Source organism: Ursus maritimus, unplaced genomic scaffold, assembly GCF_017311325.1.
Source record: "Ursus maritimus isolate PB19 unplaced genomic scaffold, ASM1731132v1 scaffold_31, whole genome shotgun sequence".
NCBI classification, from domain to species: domain Eukaryota; kingdom Metazoa; phylum Chordata; class Mammalia; order Carnivora; family Ursidae; genus Ursus; species Ursus maritimus.
The window spans coordinates 26,061,429-26,085,214 of NW_024425675.1; the positions used below are offsets into that span (position 1 = coordinate 26,061,429).

Here is a 23,786-nt window from a genome sequence, read left to right on the forward strand (position 1 = left end):
GCCACCTACTGAACTGCAATCACTTTCGCATTAGAAAAAGAAATCAATGGTCTTATTTAGACTGCAGAACCTGAAGTCTCCAGCAAAAATAAAATGGATCATTAAATACTACTGACTATATTTAAACATGACATTTGACTACTAATACTTGATAAAAATGAACTGCAAGTTTAAATCAGTCTGATTACACGAAGGAGAAATAATTAGTGGGTGTAAACCGTGCCCACGCACTGTATTAGCACACAACAGTGACGGGTCAACCAGCACCATCACAGAACATCACCATGCTCACAACAACAACAACAAGAGGAGAGAGAAATTACTGCTTCCTTCCTGTGGTAAAATTAGATGCAAATAACTATTCGAATTATCGCAAATGAAATTCTCAAATATGTCTAAGGTTTAGAAAAAGTTGATTCAAAGTTCTTAAAAGTAGATCAGTAAAACTAAAGGCTACCATTAAAAAAACAATGGAAGAGACCTACAGAAATTCAGGAGGGAACTGTAGAGATCTGGCCAATACAAATGGCATGTCCACCTGTGCCATTTTATTTCTCTCAAAGCTAATCGATTGTATAAAATGTTGAGTTATGCTACGGTCTTCAGGGTCAAAGAATCCATGGCAGCTGGAACAACACCCCACTTCACCAGCATGCAGGGAAGTCCCCAGGCAGGTGAGCACTGAGCCTACTCCACACCACAGCACCCCACACACCGGGTCAGGGCTTCTGCATTAGAAGGAACGAGGGTGGACGGCATGACAAATGTGTACGCTGACTGCACTGTACGTGGTGTTTTCTGGATATCGTGGTATGACACCCATTATACTTGGTGCTGAGATCTTCAGGAAAAAACTATAAATGTGGTGGATACTAAGGAGACCGTATTGAAGATCTACCATAGTGGATAAGATTTTGCTCATTCATTTATAACAATCCAATGGAGGCCATTATTCCCATTTTATAAACGTGGCAACTAGGAGAGAGGAAAAAGTGAGTAGGCACACTCTGCTTGGGAGAAAGTAAAACAATGTCTTTAAATTGTCATATTGCAATGAAATACCAAGCTACAAATTTTTGGCAGTCAAAGTCCTAAAGCAGTAAACTAAAACTTAATGTTTAATCTCTTAATTAAAAAAAAAAAAACTAATTTTAGGTGTTTTCCAGCAATTTCTGTTCTAAGAATTCAATAAACGTTAATTCAATGTCTTACAATGACAAACAGGGCCATGGTTAAGTAGACTCACTGCACCTGAGGTCAATGAAAGGAGAGCCTTTGTACCCCCACTATGGTGCCCAGCACAGAGTGGAAACTCTATAACTCTATAACTAGTAATAATAACAATGCCTTTTTTAAAGCAAGTGTATCCACTGCCCTTAATAAGCAACAAAGTCTGCACTGTGTCTCAGGTTCATGACAGATTACAGTCTTGAACTCTACCAGATTACTCTTTTTCAAAAATAAATACATGGTTATGTTAGACCATTGCCTGAGGGATATGAGATCCATTCTAAATTTTAACTCCAGATCAGGCCTGTCTGTTTAAGAGATGGATATTTAGATTACCCACAGTCTCCCAAACCTTGGCTCTTCTTTCTATCATATTCTCTACAACCTATCTATCACCGAATCCCATCCATCAATAGCTCTCAAATCTGGCCCTTCCTCTGCCCTCTTCCTCACCACAGTCAGGATGCAGGCCCCATCATCCCTGCCCTGGATGACTACGTCAAGCAGCTCTAGCAACACTCTCTTCCCACAGCCCCCTCTCTAGTTTATCCTTCTCACTGCCACCAGAATTCACTAATCTAAGCAGCGTGTCCCAGTCCCAGCCTTAAAAATATCCATTGATTTCCTCATTCCTTATAGAATACTGGGTAGAGATCCCATATTATGAATTAAAATCATATGTAATTATTAGTCTCATCTCTCTTTCTCCATATGGATCGGACTCTAGGAGGGAAAGGAAGGCCCTGTCTCTCTCGTTCACCTATCTCCAGCAGTAAGCAGCAAGCCTGGCGTACAGTGGGCTCTCCACAGCCACGTGGATGAATGACAAAGGGACTCTGATTCTCCTTTAGCACCACTGGCACAAGATCAGTATATACGCACCGTCAATGAAGCAAATAACTTTACATTGCTTTATCAGAAATAGGAAAGCTCTATGTAATGAAGGCAGGTGATTAGTTAAATAAAATGCAATTACTGCACTGAAAAAACTCCAATTCAGGAAAACGAGACAGAATAAATCCTAACTTACAATAAAAGCATTAACTTTGGGGTCTTATATCACTAGCCATGTAACAGCTTTCGCCCTACACCTGCTTGACCTCCCTCTCTTCACACACACACACACACACACACACACACGCACATGTGTTAGTGGGGGAAATTTTCCTAAAAATATAACTGGACAAGAGAGGTGTTAAATTTCCGGTGATTTTAAAATTTGGGGGAAAAATATCAAAATCTTTTTTTGTTGTGGTTCTGGATGCCTGCAAGGGGAAAACAGTAAGTAAAATATCAAAATACTTACTTTTTCTAAGACACTTGACATGATTACTTTGTTGATTTAGAAACATAAAAACTATCTTAGTAATATTGGAAATCTATTCTTATTTTTATAAATCCAGAGACATTAAAGGAAAAAAAATTGAGTAGGGAAGAGAATTTTGACCAAGACCATTATAAATTATGATCTATCATATCTGGGTATGATGGTAGTTTTAGTTTCTATCTTGAAATGCATACATCTCTACTTTAGGGCTAATTTTGTTCGTTTGAATGCAAAGCCAGAGAAAAACCCAATTTTTTTTTTAAGACTTTATTTATTTATTTGAGAGTTAAAGGGGGGATGAGCAGGGGGGAGGGGCAGAGGGAGAAGCAGACTCCCCGCTGAACAGGGAGCCCGATGCAGGACTCGATCCCAGGACCCTGGGATCATGACCTGAGCTGAAGGCAGACACTCAACCGACTGAGCCACCAAGACCCCCCAAGACACCTGCTTTTTAAAAAAAACCTACTGTAATCCTTATGCTGTACATCAAAACTATTTCTAAGGATGACAATAACAAGCAGGAAAAGCAACATGAGTAAAAGAATCAAATAAGATGTTATCAAAACATGATTTTTTTCCCCAAGTAACCAGATTCAAGAAGTCAATGTGAGATGAAAAGAAAAAACTTCAAGAGTCACAAGATAAACCTTTCTCTTTTTATATCTATATCCTGAGAATAATACCAGGTAATAAAGGATGCAAAGGACAGCAGGCTAAGATCAAGACGTCCAGGACCTGACTGTCCTCTCTGCCACTCAGAGCTGTGTGACTTCAGGGAGGTTACTTTTTGAGACAGCTTCCCCAACATTCTGAACAAATTTTGCTAAAGACAGCAGTCCCTTAGTGTTCATGTCTTGAATTTACCTCTCGGGCAGCCTCAAAGGACTTCAGTTTTGTGCAATAAAAGGTGGAATGCAGAATGAGTGCAGGATTGAAAGAAGGAGCAAGACCAATGTAAGTTCTTGAGAAAAATAAAACCAATAATTAAAAAATACATTCAGTGTGAGGTAGAGATACATATTACACAGGTACCCAGGGGAGCACGGCGAGGGAGCAGAGCTCCAAACCAGCCTGAGTAAAGATATGGAAGCCCAGAGTTCCTTTTGGGAAACAAAAGCAAGTTTGTGATTCTGGAGATTCACGCCTGAAGCAATGAGGGGCAGAAAACTAGTAGGTGAAGTAGGCAGAAGTCTGGTTTTAGATGGCCCTTATGCTCTCACGGAGATCTCTGTGATTGGAACGTCACAGGCAAGGCACCACCTATCAGCCCTTGATATCCTTCAGATGCAACCTCTCGGCTCAGATGCTACAGAGCTAGAAAAACAAACAAGACAATGCATCCAGGAAACAACCATGGATGCACAGAGTAAACCTGGCCCACACCCTCGCACTCTAGCCCTGAAAGGCAACAGAGGGAAAGTATCTGAGTGTCAAAGGCAAGGCAGTGACACATTCACGGAGGGGTTAGGAGTGAGGTTGAACTTCGGGGGCCAGAAGAAATTCTGCAAGTCTGCCCATTGAGAAAACTGGTTTGATGATGGTACCTCTCCACTTAGGAATGTCACACCCAAGCAGAGCCTTCCAATAACCACAGAAAGGCCAAAAGTGAGCAGGGAGGACATCTTATCCATCTACCTTCAATTCCAGTTCCTGTGTAGGACTCAACACATAGTGGGCTCCCAAAACGGCAGCACTGAGTGTCGTTGACTAAATCTTGATCCAATTCTGCTCCCAGTTCACAATGTAACTCAAGGTGCGTTAACGCACCCTTTTTCTGGAATTTTCATTTCTCCTCTGTAAGGTGGAAATGATACTAGCATCTGCCTCCAGGGGTTGTTTCAAGATTAAATGAGATAATGCTTATGAACACACCATATGATATCTAAGATAAATTATCTGAAGGTTGCTTTTATAGTGCTATTTTCAAATAAACACAAATATTACTATTTTAGTGTCTCAAAAGCAGTACAAAATTCCTCGTTAAAGTTCCTCTATTCGTTTAGTAAGTAATCCAAATTGTAAGAATAAGCAGCTTTTCTCTAAATCATTAAAAGCTATTTTCATTTGGAAAGAAAAAATGCAATTGCTCCCCATAGACATTATTGGTTTTCCTTGAAAAAAAAAAAAAAGGTGTTGCTCACTTTAACTGTGAGCAGTAGGAAGCTAATAAAGTGTCTTACACTGTGGAATATACTTACTTTTTGTTGAACAGTTTTTTTGTGGAAGGTGGGGACAGTTCACACAAAAGAAAAGATTTTTTTTTTTTTAAGATTTTTTTTTTAATTTATTTATTTGACAGAGATAGAGACAGCCAGCGAGAGAGGGAACACAAGCAGGGGGAGTGGGAGAGGAAGAAGCAGGCTCATAGTGGAGGAGCCTGATGTGGGGCTCGATCCCGGAATGCCGGGATCACGCCCTGAGCCGAAGGCAGACGCTTAACCCCTGTGCCACCCAGGCGCCCCACACACAAAAGAAAAGATTTAAACAAAGGAATGATGGCATAGTATTTTAGAAATTTTTAGGAAATAAAATTAGCAGAAGTGTTTATGGGGAACAAAGGAGTAGAATGAGGGAAGGGGTCAAAGACCCATTTCTAGCTTGAGGGACTGGGTATTTGATGGTGCCACCAACTGACATAAATGATACAAATGTATTCACGGTGACATAATGTGTGTTGCCTTTGGCGTACCTATTTGAGGTTCCTGTGGGAAATGTGGAAATTGCCAACTGCCAACTGGATAGAGAGTCTGAAAGGCATGGTATGGAGAGGCAGTTTTGGGAATCATCATATACAGTTGGTTCTTGAAACCATGAAGTAGAGTAGATCACACATTCAAACTATATAAAGTAGGAAAAGCAATAGGTCAAAAATAAGATTTTAGGAGCACTTATATTTTAGAGTTAGAAGAGCCACGGAAGATGGGCCCATGAAAGGCACAGAGAATAAATTAATAATAGACGGAGCATTAAAGATATTCTGTCTCTGAAGAAAAGTAGTTTCAAGAAGTGCCCAAAAGTAGTAAATTCAGCAAAAAGGTTCGATGAAGGTAATCCTGGGAAGAAAAGTGGCAGGTGTGGCAATATACTTTTGGGATCTTTCCAAACTGCTACATAAAAATACAGCAACATAACGAGGTGACAGTTTACCCAGCAATGCCAAAATACGAGGGGTGAGGGCCAACCACCAAGAGCCACAAAAGCCAAGTATTACCCATCTGCGCCGGTGCAAATGGTGAGAAGCCATGGAGAGACTGGCCTGAGAGAACAGAACCGCAAAAAACCAGGAGGTACGCCCTGAAAGCCTGGCAGACCAATGTGAGAAGAGTGGCCCAGAAGCTGCAACACGTGTGACTTCTTCCAGGATGGGGACAGGAAGGGTGGGGGGCAGGACACAAGACCTGAGGCAGGATCTACAGAGGCTCAGAGTCCAGACCCTGAGCTTTCACATACAACCCTCCACTGCTCTGCTCAGGACAGAGCCTGCTGAGAAGACACTATTAGGACCACATCATTACTGAGCAGAAGAGGAAACCAGCATCACGGAAAGAGAAGATCCAAATACAAGCGGTGCAAGAAAAAAGAAAATCTCAGAGAGCAAGCTGCATTTTCTGTGCATTACAGTGAACAACAGGAGAGGGAGCGCTGTGAGCTTCCTTCTAGATGTTCAGAAGAACTACACTCACACACACACGCTTTCTGTAACAAAACGGAGCTTAAACACCAAAACAACATCCCTACAGGCAACGAAAGTACACGAGAAACACATACTCAAAAAACAGATGAAAACGCTACTGTACGATTTTGAAATGGTCTAAAAGACATGAAAGAACACAAATCAACATTAGAAAAACTAAGGTATGAGGTGACAGAACTCAAGAAAGTAGCTGCATGACCTGACAACGTGTACACGGTGCAATCGCAGACACATGGGATGAGTAACAGGATAGCAAAAGGAAAAAAAAATTAGCCTGCTTCAGTAATCGTGAAGGACAGTATCAGTATTACCATTTTATGTGTCATCTTGGATGCAGCAAAAGTGTGGTTATGGAATGTTCTAATTATATCCTCCTGTTTATCCTTGGGAACCAGATTTCTTAGTTATGGACAAAAGTATCTACTGATATAACAGTAAAAACCTCACGGGCCTGAATTTGAATTGGAAACGTCGGTATGAACTCATGAGGTACCTGCCTCTTATCCATCTAACCACATACACGTATACATATATTTGTGAGTATAAATATTTACTTACTACCTAGAAACAATGACCAGTTGTAACAAGTACCCCTAGTGCCCAGATTATGGACATGAAATGCCATTTCCCAGGAAGCCAGGGCTCCTTGGAAAAGGACTGCAAGTGTGGGACAAGAACATACAAGATAAGCCTACAACATTTTGATACACGAGGCTGCAAGGACGCTATCGAAGACAACTAGCGTCATGTTAAAAGGATTCAGAAGCCAGACTGAAAAGGCTGCCACTGGCCAACGATGGGACAATCCGAGTTCTAATAAGGGTAAATATTGTAATGGAGGAAACCTATCAAATATGTTTAAATCTACGAGTTAATCCGAGTTCTAATAAGGGTAAATATTGTAATGGAGGAAACCTATCAAATATGTTTAAATCTACGAGTTCATAATGACATTAAAAAGATAACACCTATGGATGATAAGGAACCAATTCATTATCTTGAAAACTGGGTGTATAAAATGAAAGAGCATTTTACCTTCAAGGGTTTACCTTCCTTTCCCTGTCTGAACTGTGCCACTAAGTAACTAAATAGGGAATGAGCGAAAGGCTTCCCTGGTAAAATTATTCTAACGAAAGAATGAAATAAAAACCTCACAACTCCAAGGGATTAATGCATCTATACAATAAGTATCAACATCAAAACTTTTTTGCTAACATCAAAAAAGTGAAAACTAGACATTATCAGCCTCCTGGCGAAGGAACACGACAGTACGTGTATCTTGCCAAAGGTACTGAACCAGAGTCTGATTAAGCCTCAGATTCTCGCTGCCAATGTTTAAAAACATACTGAACCACACTATAAGCACACAGTCAGAAAAATCCACTGTGGGAAATCGTTCCAGTCAAATGACCCAGATTTCCCAACAAATAAATGGTAAGAGAAAGACAGGAATTGGGCAGGGGTGTGGGGGCCTGTCCAGGGCAAGAGACTTAGAAGGCACATCATATGGAAGCGGAGGTGGATCAAGTTAAAGGGTCTAGGGCTACACATTTGGCTTACGGACTGAAGGCAAGCAAGAAGTAGTCCCTACGAAATTAGGATGGGGTTACTTTGGAGGCACGGACAAGGGGCTGTGAGTGCGGCTGAGCACATGGGGTTGGGAGGAGCTTCTGGGGGTAGCTGGTAAAGTTTTATGTCTTGAACTGGGACGCGGTTTCAAAGGTATTTGCCTTACAATACTTCACGAAGCCACACCTCCCCCAAAAGAAGAGCAGGTAGGATCAAAATTTCCTTTCGGTCAGCCAGTTAGGTAGGAATTGGTGATCTCGGTGAGAGCTGTTTCAAGACAGGGATGGGGCAGAAGTCAGGTTGCACAGCTTGAGAAATAAATGGCAGGCTTCAGAGTGGACAGAGTCTTGACTCAGAAGTCACAGTGCCTCACATGAAAAGATCTAGGATTCGTACCTGTTAAACAAGGTTACTCTTGGGAACTGGGAGTATAAGGAAAGTGAGGAGGACCTTTCATTTTATGCTTCGTATACTTGGGACAATATTTTATTTTTCAACATTTATGTTACTTTTACTATTTTAAACTTGTAAACGTTTATTTTTTAGAAGGGCTTCATTTAAAAATAGGAACCTGGGTGGAGAAGAGACAAATCAAAAGAGCTCCAAATAATTTCCACAGAAGAGTTTATTTTACAGAGATACTTCACCTTTAGGGAGAGGCGTCTAGATCCCCACTCCTTAGGTGTGGGCTGCGCATGGTGACTTCTTTCCAAAGAGGACAGCATGGGAAGGGGGGAGAGAGTAACTTCAAGGGGAGACACCGCACAGACACCACCTCTGCTACGTGATCCAGGTCAATACTGACAGTGGTAAACCACGTTCATAGTGCGCACCCTTGCTACGATGTGAGGACCGAGGAGCTTTCCCTCTGTGCCCTTCCTCCCCAAAACTAGTAACCCTGTCTGATCAAATTCCAGGAGAGGGGCATTCTGTAACTAAAACTGTCAAGGTCATCGAAAACAAGGAAAGTCTGAGAAAGTCACAGCCCACAAGAGCCAAGAAGACATGACAATAAAATAATGGGCATCCTGGGTGGGATCCTGGAACCTAAAAAGGACAATAGGTAAACACTAAAGATAATGGATTTTAGTTAATAATAATGTATCAATACTGGTTCATTGATTATAATGAATGTAGCATACTAACGTAAGATTAATAATAGGGGAAACTGGGTACAGGATATAAGGGAACTTTGTACTTACCTTCTCAAGTTTTAGGTAAAGCTAAAACTATTCTAAAGAATAAGTCTATTTAAAAATTCAAAAAATAAAAATAAATACAGAAACCCTAAAGGCAGCAACACCACAGTACCTTTACCAAGTGCAAGTTGAGGTGGGTAGGTTTCTTATAGTAAGTAGAGCCGAGCAAATCTATTTCTCTTGTTCTCACACAGATAGCTTGGACCAGTCAACAGACCACCTAGAAGACTCTCATAGACCAGAGATCCAGTGACCACACTCAGAACCCAACCATGACTCTGGCATAATAAGCTATTTTCAGGCATTCTTCAGCACAACAAAACAGGGAGCAAAAAATATGTTACTCATGTGAATCTGAAAATATGTATGGCAAGCTGAGGAGAGAATGTTCTTGGATAAAACACACCGGGTGCCAGCCATCAGAACTGGAAGAGTCTAAGCAAAATGTGCATTTATAAACCATTTCCAGAGAGGTCTCATTTCTAAACATACGACTGATACACTAGGCCAAAATTCCTTCTGTACCATCTCCTGCGTCACCCCCGGGCCACCAAGTCGAACTGCTCCTCCGTCAAGCATCCACTGCAGCCCAGCTATTGGGTGTGCACGCCCGCGGACCCCCAGCTTATGTTTCCCACCGTTCTGGATTTATTCTCCTTGTGGAGTTACTTCACAAATGCATGTTGTATTTCAACTGAAAAGTAAATTCCTTAAGACTGTGGAAGGGGAAATGGGAAGAGAGCGAACATTCACTGTTCGGTGTCTTACGTGTGAAGCGCTGTCCGAGTCTACACAAATGTCTCCCAAATCCCTCACCCAGTCCTCATGGACATCCATGTGGCAGGTATTATTAACCTCTTACAGACGATGCATATAAAGGTCAGAGAGGCAAAGCAAGATGGTAAGATGAGAAACTCAATCGCCCGTGGAGTCACACCTGAATGGCTCCACGGGGCCCAGGTTTCCTCTACGACCGCCCGTTCCTACACCCTCCGCAGAGCGCTCACGGTGCTGCAAGCAGACAAGACATGCCCATGCTTTTCTGACAGGAGCGAAGCTGAAGGATCGAGAAGTGGGTAGTGTCATGACCATACTTTGCTAATTATATCGTATGACCGAAGTCTGGCCCTGTCTGTGACTCTGTGATTCTTAATAAAGCAGCTGGTGAACAAGCATGACCATCACAGGTGTGGACATCTGTACCGCACGCTGCACCACTAACCAGAATACTAGGAACTTTCTAACATGCTGCACCCGTGGGGAGAAAAAGATTTCAGATTGTCGATGATTTCTTAAATTGACTCGGGAGGCTATATCAAAAAATGGTAACCACGGGACTGCATTTTATATCCTTTTCCCTGAATGGGAGCAAGAGGTTTGATAAGCATCTTACTGTACAGCCTATCACTTACTGCATCCTTAGGACCCGTATGCATACCTTATGAATCAGCAGTATTTCTGCTCCTGGGAGAATCTATAATTGTTAGCTGAAAAAAGAAGTGTTCAAGGCTTATGTTATCTTCCTTTCAAAATGGTTATAATTTATATTGCCTGCAACTTCAAATAAAATTTTTTGCTTCAAATAATACAGAAGAGAGACTCAAAGATTTACTGTAGTAATTTCAGACTGAAGTCAGCATTAAAATCCCTAAATTGTTCTTCCTCCTCCTTTACTGATATCTTAGTTACATTTCTGTGGCAGTACTTACAAATGCTAACCATGAACTTCCTTGTGTGTCACTTGCACGCTGTAAAAATAAAACGAGACGGACTAAGTGGTCAAGTACTGATGATCACCAAAGTCCTGAGCTAAGTTCTCAGTACCGAGCTTGGTAGGGTTTATTAGATTATTAAACACGATTCCATAAACTCTCTAAGTGAATAAATGCAGGTTATGCATGGACCAATGATGAGCCTGTGCATGAATCACGGGTTAAGATTAATCAAATGTCCATCTGAGACCAAATTTTTTAAAAGGCCAGAAAAAAAAATTAAGTAACTTATTCAATAGGAGGCAGAAGAGGAAACAGAAAGATATGTAAACCACAAAACAGAGTTAGAAAGCTCCAAAAGGCATAGAGAAAATGGACTAAAATGTTATAAATGGAGACGACAGTAGCTTTGGTTCAAAAACATGCCAACTGATAATGCACAGACGTCCTAGCTGGTAAAACTTACCGCAATTCACCGATATCAAACTCATCACCTATCATCCAGGGACTCGCTGATGCGCCGTTATTTACATTAGAGTGGCTCTTTCAGTTTCCTCCTATATAACACCTTAAGGTTTCTCCCAGCATTGGATTACCATTCCTGCTTTCTTAGCACAATTCCAAATTTTGTACTTCTTGTCCTTTAAAGTGGCCTTTCAGCTAAAAATTTCAGAGTCACTCAAAAATTACTCTTAAAGCATAAGAGGACCTATCACGGGCTAACTTAACACTGCTTTCATGAAGACATCTAGGATGCTTAATAAATCATATTGAGTGACAACAGCAAAGAAACAAATTCCAGGCCTGCTTGATATTCGTGACCTGTCTATAACAGAAAATGGAATTCTCTGCAATCCGGCTACTAACCAGCCCTCTGTCCAAGAAACTCTCCTTTGATAATGATGATACTGAAATGCACTGGTTATATTTTTAAAGTAAACAAATACATGTTTAGAGAATTTGTAACAAATATAGGTTTCTAAGGTCAAAGACGCTGACATTAGGGAATGAGGGGTTTACAAGACAGACCATGGGGTTTATGAAGGGTAAGACTTCCTCAAAGGCAACACAGGCTACAGATACATAAAAAGTCAATGGTGACGAGGAGACAGAATTTTAAGCAGGTACCATGGGAAGCTGGGATGACTGAGATACATCTGTAGATTTCCAAGTCCTGCTGTTACTAATATAAAAGTCGGCCTGGAAAGGAGGAGAAACAATGAACTTCTGTAGACAAGACCTTACAAATAGCATCTCACCCAGTTCCAGAACACTTACTGAAGGCACGCTCTGTGCAAAGCACTTGGTGATACTAATTCCTGCTTTAGTCAGTATTAAATCCCCAAGACCCTGCAGTAGAGAAGCACTGAGCCGACAAGCGAAGTCAACATCCCAAGCCACTCAACTCAGAAAACTAGGATGCCTACCTATCTAAATTTCCATACGTACACAACTACCAACAAGCATGGGTACGGTGCTGCATCCTCAACCCACTGACGACAGCACCAGCACCCCGTGGGAGGGCCCCCTGCACCCAAGATCCGGAGTGTCCGAGGAAGATATGCCAACCCACAGTAAGTCTCTACCACGCAGGGCCGGTTTTTTCCCAGTTTTTCAAATGAGGCAACACTGACACACAGATTGTACAACTACTCCAAGTCTAAAGCTAGTCCGCGAAACAAATGGGGAGCACTCCAAGATGCTATTAAAATGGAGCAGGAATTTATAAGAAATGAATGACAAGAAACTGGAACCTGGGAGCACTGCTGGTGGAAGGTAAAATGATGCAAATATAAAGGTACAAAGGAAATGAATTACAACTTTTCCATTTTTACAAGGAAAAACACTGTGTACCTGCATGAGAGATCACAAATTACTATGTACCTCTTCAGAACCTTAGTGAACTTACACGACCAACATGTTAAATCATGCAGGGAGGAAGGACCTCTGCAGTGACTGACGACTGTACCTGAGTAGCTGTTATTTTTTAATCAAAAATTCTATATGGCCAAACAATAAACATTTCTACTCATCATTAAAAAATGGAGATAAATCTGCAGAACACTAGTGAATATTTACTCACACTCTGTTCCAGTATCATCTGACTCACATTTACAGTAAGGAGAGGAAAAGAGCAACCCCGATTTTCCTTTATGATGTGAAGATTTTATAATTTATTTAATATCCCCTTCCCATATAATACATCTATTGAAAGGCTTCTCCCTGTGGTCACATTCTGTTCTCCCCTACTGAAAATTTAGAAAGGAAATAGATGCCTCATCAGACATAACCTTGACTTTGCCATGGCTCTGCCTGGTGATGCCAGTGCAAGTTTGTTGGCTTAAAGATTAGACTAATTTGCAAATAACATTAAAACATCTTGACTGCATTTCTAGAATTTATGTTGGCATAGCATTTTATATAATTCAGTTAGGAAAACGAAGAAGATTAAAAACACATTAAAATAGTTATAAATGTATGAGTAGGAAACAAAAAAATCACAAACCTTCTTGTGAAGACACAATGGGTGGCATGTAATCAGGAATGTATTCTTTTCTTTCCTCTGCATCTTTACTTCCAGGTTGAGGAAACTGAAGGACATTGTTCTTACTAACAGGAAATGAAGGAATTTGATGTGGGAAAGTCACAGGTTCAATATTGTGAATATAGTCTTCTAGTTCATGAAGACTAACCCCCATAAGCTGGAAAGCTTCACCAACATCATCCAAAATTGGGTCTGTTCGGCCATCTGAAACAAAGTCAAAAGCCAAGCAAATTATTTTAAGAAAATTCCACGAATACTTTTTAAAATACTAATAAGTATTAGGTTCGTATGTAGCTCAGAATTAAATGTACATACTTAAGACTGAGTTATTGGAAAGAATATAATAGATTTTAGACAAAACAGCATACTGTTTAAATATTAGAAAGCTGCTTCCTGAAGTCAATTTGAAATATGATCTGACAACCAGACAATTCACACTAACAGTCGGCTGGGACCGAATAAATATCAGAAGTAGTTTACCGACAAAATGTAAATGCCCAGGAAATATCACTACTACTGTTTTTTATCAAACAACTAAAATGCTGTGCTAAGTAAACGTCCATTACATTTTCACCATTGTTCAAGGATACATCTCTGGAACCTAAAACAGTGGCTGGCATACAGCTGGCACTCAATAAATAGTGCTGAATGAACTCTAGTACTTCCTCCCCCGCCATCCCAGACTTCACTTTGTCCATTTCAGTTACCCGCAGTCAGCGCACTGAAGCGGATGATCGTTCTGACTTATCATCAGAGCATCCATGGTAGCCTAACCCTATGTCACAATGCCTATGTCATTCACCTCACTTCATCTCATCACGCAGGAATTGTCATCTCGCCTCCTCACAAGAGCGAGTGCAGCACATTAAGATATTTTGAGAGAGAGAAAAAGTGATCATTCACATAACTTTTACTACAATACGCTGTTATAACTGTGCTGTTTATTATTCACTGTTGTTGTTACTCTTTTAATGTGCCTAATTTATAAATTAAACTTCATCACAGCTTTGTACATACAGGAAAAAACACACAGAATATATAGGGTTTGGTACTATTCGTGGTTTTAGGCATCCATGGGGGGGGTGTCTTGGAACGTATCCCCCGCAGATGAGGGGAGACTACTGTATGCCACTGAATTAATTTTTTAAATCCCAGAAAATTTACAGAAAACACTTAGATCAGAAAGATAATTTATATACAGACTTTAAATGTCATTAGAAGGCACCATACCAAATGGATAGAGATAGAAAGATACAAAGTTGAGATTCTCTCTACAAAAGTGGTGTTTTGTTTTTTTTTTAACTGAAATCTCCTGTGATCACTTCAAACTGAGTATGTCTGAAATTAAATCAGGCTGTAAAATGAAAATAACCCAAAGTTTATAAAAATTAGACACATGCTTGCTCACGCCCACATAAAAAAGTTCTGGAAGGATATACATCCAACTGTTAACAGTTTAAGGGGCTGAAAGCCGCAGTGCAGAGGGAGGGAAGCAGGAGACTCTCACTTGTAACTTCAAACACTTCTGTGATCTCTCAATTTTGCTACAAGTAGGGGTTACTTCCATGATGTATAAAATAGCAGGGATAAATAAAATGGAGATTCATTCTTCCTCTTAATGATGTAGATATGCATTTCAACTCTTCTATTCCTGGGAAAAGCATTAGTATTCTCTCAGTCTGGAATAAATGATCGTCTTGAATTCCTCCATATGCTTTGCAGTTTCAACACAAGACCCTCTGGTTCTCCCCTCTTCCTGCCCATTTCTGGCCACAGATTTCAGAACTTTTTCTGAATATCTCTCTTCCTACCATCACTCTCCCAGTTCAGTTTCCAGGTCTCCTCCCTTGAGTCCCTCTTGCGCTCAATGAGAGAACAATTTTCTTAAGATACCGCTTTCATCACACTGTTTCCCTCCTTAGAAGCACGCAGTGTTTCCGACCGTGCTATCATTTCCTCTATGTCCTTCCCAAGCCCGATTTCACATCACTTCACATGTTCCTGTAACACCGTCCTCATGAACTGGCCACATACGTCAAGCTGGCCACCTCACTGGTACTTTCATCACGCTCAGTCCTACTTGGGTATCAAGGTGATGCTTTTCTTGAGCCTGGCATCCACTCCAACTCTGTATAGCTCCAACTCTGTATAGGCTGGCTTCACAGCTCAACTCAAACCTCATCTTTCGTGTGAAGTCATCCTGCCCCAGCCCACAGCCATCTCTCCTTTACCTTCTGCCTTTTGCATTTACTGCCTGTATCGTGCAATTATTAAGTTACAAGTACTAGTCTTGAAGAGTCATTCTGAAATATTTAGCACCTACTTTCGGTGCGCACACACGTATTTAATACATAATACAACACACCGAGAAACATCTGCCCTGAATGCTTTCACAAATCATTACCTCAGGGACATTTTAAAATGCATCATTTGTTGAATTAATAGCAACTTCTGATACTTGCTTTAACTTGAGAGCAATTTTTTAAAAAGGAGCAAACACCATCAGCTTATTTTGTTGACAGTCTGCACCCCTGTCCACAACTTGTGGGCAGGGACCGTGCCTTAGGACATTGATGTCTCCAACACAGTGCTCAGTTCTTTTTTTTTTAAGATTTTATTTATTTATTTATTTAGAGCACGAGCAGGGGAAGGGGCAGAAAGAGAGAGAATCTCAAGCTGACTCTGCACTCGTGCACTGGCAGAGCCCAACACTGGGGTTGATTTCAGGACTTGAGCCAAAATCAAGAGTCAGCCGCTTAACCGACTCTGCCACCCAGGGGCCGCAGTGCTCAGGTCTCAGCAGCGCTCAGTGAATGTTGTCAAAAAGACAAAGAGGATTTAAAGGAGGAGAATACAAGACTGTATAGTGGTAACCTGAGGTCAAAACTTGAGTTTAAAACTAGGACAGTATAGGAAAAAGAACCTAATAAAGTCTATAACTAGTCAGTATACCAGGAATTGGCATTTTTAATAAGTCACAAAACCACGATGGAGAATAATGAACCTGATAATCACATTCTCACTAAAAGCAAGAAAACTGACTGCCGAGATAGAGTAATTAGAAAAGGGATTAACATTAACGCATAACAATGAGTACTGGATGACTCTGGAATACCTGGTTACTTGCAATGCCAGCACAGATTCTGGTTCTGTGTATAATGCAGGAAAGGTAACTATGTATTCAGGGGATATTTTCATTACCTAAAAATACAGAACATCTGTCCTTATTTAGGGAATTTGGTAGCAAAAATATAATCTGGACTATGCATAACCACAACGGTATACTCAAGGACCATGAAGAGGGGGAGGGAAGGAAAAGAAGCAAAAGCCAAGAGAGTGCTGGTGGTGTACTTTCAAGATAACAATGAATGAGAGTTACTTTGCAGTGCCATCCTCAGAGAAGAAGGATCAGTGAAATCAAGCATTCCAAAAATACACATTTTGGAACTCAGAAAGTCAAGTGACTAAACAGCTATTATGGTAGTAGGTCATCAGTTCATTCATTTATTCAGCAAATATCTCCTCGTATATGATGCCACCGTACTAGGTTACAGAATACAAATATAATAAATTTGTCGCCTGGGGAGAATAAAAGGAAAGGGTAAGAAATAGACACAGATGATTACAAAACACAAAAGGTGTTACATACAGGAATATGTGCAGAATTCTGAGGGCAGATGACATGAGTTTCCCAAATCAAGTGATAAGTGAATCTCAAAACAGAAGTAGTACTAATGATGGACCAGGGGGTGAAGGATACTCTAGGAAACCCCATGCGTATAGGAATGGATAGTTAAAAATGTTTTGGATAAGGCAGGTAGTTCAGCATGGTTGCAGTAAGAACAGCAGGAGGTAAGAAAAAGCTCACAAAGAAAACCACGTGCTGTTGAAGAGTTGAGATTTTCAGCCTGTAAGCAATGGAGTACAAATTAAAATATTTTTAAGAATGACACGATCAAATGTGTGTTATGGGCAGATTACTTTGGCAGCACTGTGGAAGCTGGAATGGAATTGGGGGCCTAAGAAGTAAAGTGTATCTGTGGGTCTCAATTTTCCAGTCTAGTAACCACTTTAACGAAGCAAAATATCTTATTAAACACTTCACCCAGTTCTACAGCTTACCCACCTTAAGAGTAACGACCTGAAATTTCAATGAACGGTAGCTCCCCCAATACATACACACAAACACACACACACACACACACACACACACACACACACACACACACTTCACATCAGTGGGATGCCGTGTGGTTTCTATTAAGTATTCTGTATTAAATACCATCAGCTATAGATACTACTGGACACTCACTTAAAAACCATAAATACTGCAGCTCAGACTATCCGGGGACCCTTGTAAGTTGCCTGTGTTCCCTCTACTACACTTTGATAACCACTGACATAAAAATATCAAGGAGCAAATCAATGAGTAACGAGATGTAAGTGAAAGTTAATCTAAGTGAAACTGACAAAGTTGGCCTTGGGAAACAGTAAGCAGAGACACTCTCTATGAAATGAACAGATACAGAAAGAAGAGGCAGTGTCCCCAACGGAGCAGAGCTGTCAACGAGTATGTGTTGTTATGAGCTGAAGAATGGCTAGCCTTGTAAGAAACGGCCGGTAGACGGAGCGCCTGTGACAACTAGTTGTAGTAGTTTGCAGGCAAGGGAGGAAAAGGACCAAAGTAAAAGAGGCTGCAAAGCATTCTGGAGGTGGTTCTACACGCAGCAAAAATGAGATGATGAGAAAGACCGATGCATATTTCCGATCAGAGAAGAGGTGAGAGGGTGTGGAGCTGAGAGCGGAGACAGGGGTCCCGGCTAGAGGCGGGAAGTTAGTGGATGAGGAAGAGGCACCAAAGGGATGACTGGAGTTTCCAGGGGCAGTGGAATCCGAGGGGCGTCAGAGGCCGAGAAAATGCCCGATCTCGGGGTAGGGGTAGAGGACGAACACCTCGGAGACGCTGAGATAGAGAAGGCAAGACCGGAGGTGTCACTCGTGACTGGCCAGAGGCAGCCCTCCCGCACCCAGCCCGGTACTCACACAGCTCAGAGTACCGATGGCAGCCCCGTCCCAACTGCTGCAGATAGCGCTGCAGCACGTCCGTGAGGAGGTGGCAGGCGCTGAGTTGCACCGAGTCCCAGCCCAGCGCCTGGCAGATCTGCGCCACCGAGACCCTCAACAACGACCTGGAGTAACTCTCGCACATCCCGCTCCGTGGACTCCACCGCAGCCCTTGCTGCCACTCTCTCCACCCCCACCGCCTAACCTTAGCAGAGCCCTCGATTCATCCTCTAGGGCCCCCGCGGCGGGGAAATCGTCCCCCCGACCCCTGGCGACCACCTCAAAGCGCCAGCAGCACGGAGCGCGCCAGCCTGAGAGCCGCCATTTTGGACTCGCTCCGCCTCCCGCTGGACGGTCGCCGGGGCGAGGCAGCACTAGCCGAATGCTGAGCGGGCCAATGAGGAAGCTCCGCCCTGTTGGAGCAGAGCGATGGTGTCGGCAGCAACTCTCGGGCCTGGAAGGCTGCAGGAAACGGCTGTGTTGAGTGCAGGTGGAGGATGCGCCCGAGGAGGCAGGTGCTTGGGGCCTTCCCGGTGGGTTCACTTGGAGGGGAAGGGAGAGGGGACCGTCAGTGGTTTAGGGGCAAAAGAGGGAGTCAGGATGTGAAATTAAAATGCGGGCTTTAGAGAGAAGTGGGAACTCGAGAGGCTGTGAGTGCAGGGGCGGGAATTGGAGCGTGGGAACTTAAGTGCCCCCAAATGCGGATCTGATCTGATCTTGCCTATGCTGCTACTTACCAGTGTATAGGTTAAATCAAGCCCAAGCTGCTCAAAGGTTAGAGTTAGGCGAGTGAGACACTAGCCTCGGTGCAAAATTTATGGGAGCGCCAGAAAACTGAAGATCATATTTTAATATAGTATTTTTAAAAAATCCAAACCACCTCCCCCAAATTCCTGTCTCGCTCGCCCCATTCTAATCCCAGCCCTGGGTTCAGTAAAACTCAGTTACCTACAGAGTGCAAAACAAGTACCTTAAATCGTTGAAGCAGGCTGAGAGAAGGGGGAACTGTTGTCTGCTCCAGGCTCCTCCTAGCCCCAGCCAACTGTTGCCACATCTATCCAAATTGCCAGAAATCGGGACTTTGTGATAAATATCTCTAGTTGTAAATATTACCCAGCCTGTGGTTAGCCAATTGTAATGGCTGATCTAATGGTCTTTTAAGTATGTCCTTTTGTGCTCCCCCCACCCCCACTCCAAGTTCTGGAGTCTTCCTTCCTTCCTTCCTTCCCCTCATCTCTCTCCTCTGTATTTCTCTGTCAGTTTCTCTGTTCTTCTACTTGGCACAGTGCATTTACTATTTGAGTTTATATGCCTTTCCCAATAAATCGTGTTTCTGAGCGGATCTACATTCTCCCTACAGGGAGTATTCCAGAACTGTGAACATAATAGATACTCAATTTTTAAAAGTCTTAAAACCACGGTAGAACTGAAAATGTGGTGCTTCAGCCAAATGACAATTCTGCAGAGATGGTGCTTGGTGGTGGGGTGCCTGTAATATTTTCTTCACTGACACCTGTGTCCCCAAGATTCTCAGGGACCTTTGGGATGCTAACTCTATGGGACACTTTTAGTCCTATCCTTACTTGACCATTTTGTAGCCATTTGATAGCATTGAACACTACCTTAATTTTGAAACTCTCTTATACCTTGGATTTCACAACACCTTGTTCTCTTACTGCCCCTTCAAAACTTCTGGAGGTTCCTTCTAATCTCTGTATTAGACCCCTCTTCATTTGCCTGTGTGTGTGTGTGTGTGTGTGTGTGTGTGTGTGTGTGTTCAACTCCTTAATCTTTTATTTCAGAAAATTTCAAACCTACATCAAAGTTAAAATAGAAAAGTGTAAGCACAGGCATATACTTCACCTAGAGTCATCAATTGTTAATGCTTTGTTACAATTACTATATACGTATACACACATTTTTTTTTCAGAACCATTTGAAAATAAGTTGCAAACTTCATCATGCTTAACCCAGAAATACTTCAGCATGTGTCTCCTCAAAGCAAGAACATTCCCCCTACATAACCATATGTCACGGGTTCGATTCCCCAGGAAGTCATTTCTGGGATGGAGATCAGCCTGCAGAAGGTTGATTAAGGAGTACTCCAGTGGCTGCTGAACCTGTCTGTGGTCCGTCAACACGGGGCAAGAGAATACCAAGAGACACCCAACCAGACCACTTGGGTGCCACACATTTCTCCTTGCTGCCCACTGTGTAACTCTGGCATGGTCTCCTAATGATCGTAGTTAGTTATTCCTACCTGCACAATGACTTCTCTCTCTGCATGCTGACCCCTGGCTGAAGTGCTCAGATGACAACAGTAGCTAATATTTCAGTGGGACTCCTATGTGTCCCGTGGCGAAAGCATTCCTCTTTTTACAAATTAGAACAATCAACCTGGAGGAGCCAGAGTTGTGGGGACAAGAACAATTTTGCAGGTGGGTCACTGAGAGTTCATTTGTAGGGGCCAAATTATCAGATGATACATGGAGATACAATGGGGACCACCGGCCCTTCATCCTTTGTGTCCTTAAGGATGCCACTAATTTCTCCCTCTCCCCCCCCAGCTGCGGGACCAATCTCAAAAGCTTGTTTTGGCCTCCCCACTACCACAATTCTGACCCCACAGGCCAAGGAATCAACGTAGAGGTTGTGCCAACTTCCCTATATGTCTAATGTAACTACACATTGAGGAATCAGGGAATTGACTCATGACTGGGTCCATCAACTGTGGGACCTAGTGCTTCCTTTATTACTGGGTCTCCTCTGCCCCCACTCTAACAGGCCCATGATGACTCTGCATCTCCTGGTTTCTGCCCCTCTGCCCCTATGTTCAGCAATCCTCAAAATGTTTGAGTATTTCATTTCTCCAGTGGATGGTTACTTGAGTCAGTGGCTGTTGGTTCCTTTGTGGGAGGAGTAGGAAAATCATTTTCCTCTCCATTTGGTGTTGAGTTCTTCCTCCTAAAGGCTAAAGAGTTTCGTCTGAAAGCTGGCTCAGATCCAGATGTTGGGCAAGGAATCATGCCTATTCAGCGAGGCAAATGTCCTCAGCCACCTAGTTGTCTGTCCGTGAATTATTTTGATGGTACAGACTGAGGAGCCCACTCACTGGCTGCCCATCTGTTTCACCCACCCTTGTTCTGGGAGCCATCCCTAAAACTCGCCAGGTGACTTACTCCCCCAATCCCTTAACGTCTCTTATCATGAGCCCATTCATGTGGCTTCTGACTGATACGCAGTTAAGCACAGCCCTTTTGGCCTGTATTTTACAGTCCTACTGTCCCCACTTTGCCTGAATATCTGAACACTGATACCTCATACCAACTTGTTTCCACTTCATACCGCCCTAGTTCGCCATTGGTGAGTTTTACAACCTGCACATTCTGGAACTACCTATCTTGTGCCAGGAGCTTATCATGAGCCATCTACCACCAGTGCTGAGGTCCTTGGGGCCAGCCTGGTGGCTGACCCAGCTCCAAAAATCCTGTCTTAGTGTCTACTGCCTCCACCCCTTCCAATACACATTGCCCGGAGTGAGCCTCTCCAGAAAGCAGCCTCTGAGATTGAGATCAGTCTCTGTGAGTGCTCTTGGGATCAGGACCCAGGGAAGGAAAGAAGATGGGGATGGGGGACGGGAGCTATCCTCTGAGTTTAGGCAAGGGGGACTGGCTTTGTATTTCCACACTGAGCAGGCACTGGGTGTGGGCTGCAGCGGGTGGCGGGGCTGTGACCTGGGGCAGGGCAGTCTCCAGCTGAGGCAATTCCAAAGAGGGTTAAGTGCTGAGGGCTGTTTCTTGACACAGTTCCAGCATCACACCTTCCACCACACCATAATACCATTGTTGCACACGACAGACTCAAGAGTGATACAATAGTATAACCCAGTATAGAGTGGTCTTCCCGTAGTTCCCAAATGCCTTTAATAGCTTTTTAATTTTTCAATCCAGAATCTAATTAAGAATCACTCATTGCATTTCGTTGACATCTCTATAGTCTTTTCCAATAAAATCGGTCCCCCCAGTTGTTTGTAGGGCTTTCGTTTATTTTTTTGGTCTTTTATGACATTCTTGCAAAGTCCAGGAGTTTTGTTATCGTTTTTGCTTTTGTTTTTTTAGAACAGTTATTTTATAGAATGTCTCGCAATCTTTGTTTTCTCACCTGATTAGGTTCAAGCTAAACATTTTTGGCAACATTCCTACACAGGTTAACAGCAAGGGTCATTTTGTGCCATCACTAGGGACAAAGTTTGGTCATTTGTAAAGGTTAGGTGTCTACCAGTCTCTCCATTGCAAGGTATCCTTTTTTTTTTAAGCGTTGAGATTAATAAGTAATCTATAAGGTGATACTTTGAGACGATTTGAATAACCTGCTTCTCCACAACCTTTCACCACTGTCGTTTTATGAGCAGCCACGTCTGATCTCTCACCGAGTCAGTCAGTCATTACTCCAGTGGTTATGAAGCGGTGATTCTTCTAACCCGAGCATTTTTTTCTACCTTTCTTAGCAGACGTTCTGGAAAGTTTCCTCATTTTTTCTAGTATGATTTTAGTATCAAGTCAGAGATTTTTATTCAGTGAGCTAGAATCTCTTAACATTATTATTTTTTTGCTGCTTAAATTGTCCCGTATTAGGCCAGCAGGAGCCTTTTCAGGCCAGCTGCTGTGTGCTTTTAACATGCCTCTGTCATTCACTGGGTGTTTCCGTACTTGGTAGCACAAGATTTTTCCAGGCTTACCTTATGCTTTTCCCTGCCCTGGACTTGGAATTAGCCATCGCTCCAAGGGGCTCTGGTTCTTCCCAGTGAGGAGCACTATTTAGAAACCAAGCTATGGGCTCTAGCTGACCTTCATTATTACTGGGGTGTCATTGCTTCAGGGGCCGTTTGGTGGAGAAAACTAGAAAATATGAATATTCCAAAAATCGCAAGTACATACTGATGCCTGATTCAAACCCCTAAGTCCATATTCCTTACCTCCTCCCATTTCATATTTATATCTCCCTCCTCCCAAAGTGAGAACCCTGATTTCAATTATATCAAATATTTGCTTTCTCCTCTAATGCCTTTGCCTAATTTTTAAGTATTTGTTCTCTTTTTATATGCTTCACTCTGGTGATTTTCATGGTTATATAAAGATGACTCCCCAATATAACGATTTATCCTCCATTTTTCCCGAGTTTCAGACTAGTGTAACTAACTGCATCTCATCAACTACTAATGTCTATTTGGATATCCCATCTATAACTCAAATTTACTGTTTGACAGAGGCCCCAAACAAAACTCATCCTTCTGTTCTTGGCTGTACGCTTCAGGAGGGCAGCTAGCGTTCACCTCAATTACTGATCAATGCCCAGTAGACAGCGTCTATCCAGCAGGCAGGCAGTGCTCGAAAAATGGATGCCTTCTAGAACAATTCATCTTGCAAGAGCGTGTAGAATTAGAGCA

The 23,786-nt window shown here is 42.4% G+C and overlaps 1 protein-coding gene across 2 annotated transcripts in view; it reads right to left on the reverse strand.

Moving 5' to 3' along the window:
- TAF3 (TATA-box binding protein associated factor 3) overlaps positions 1 to 18,687 on the reverse strand; it is a 173,741-nt gene extending 155,054 nt beyond the window's left edge. For both annotated transcript variants that reach the window (XM_040645440.1, XM_040645441.1), the window contains exons 1-2: positions 18,320 to 18,687; positions 13,238 to 13,480 (exon numbers count right to left, since the gene is read on the reverse strand). In XM_040645440.1, the coding sequence (XP_040501374.1) occupies positions 13,238 to 13,480; positions 18,320 to 18,485 (409 nt within the window). In that variant the 5' untranslated portion in view covers positions 18,486 to 18,687. The remainder of the gene's footprint in view (positions 1 to 13,237; positions 13,481 to 18,319) is intronic.
- Between the last annotated feature and the right edge of the window lie 5,099 nt (positions 18,688 to 23,786).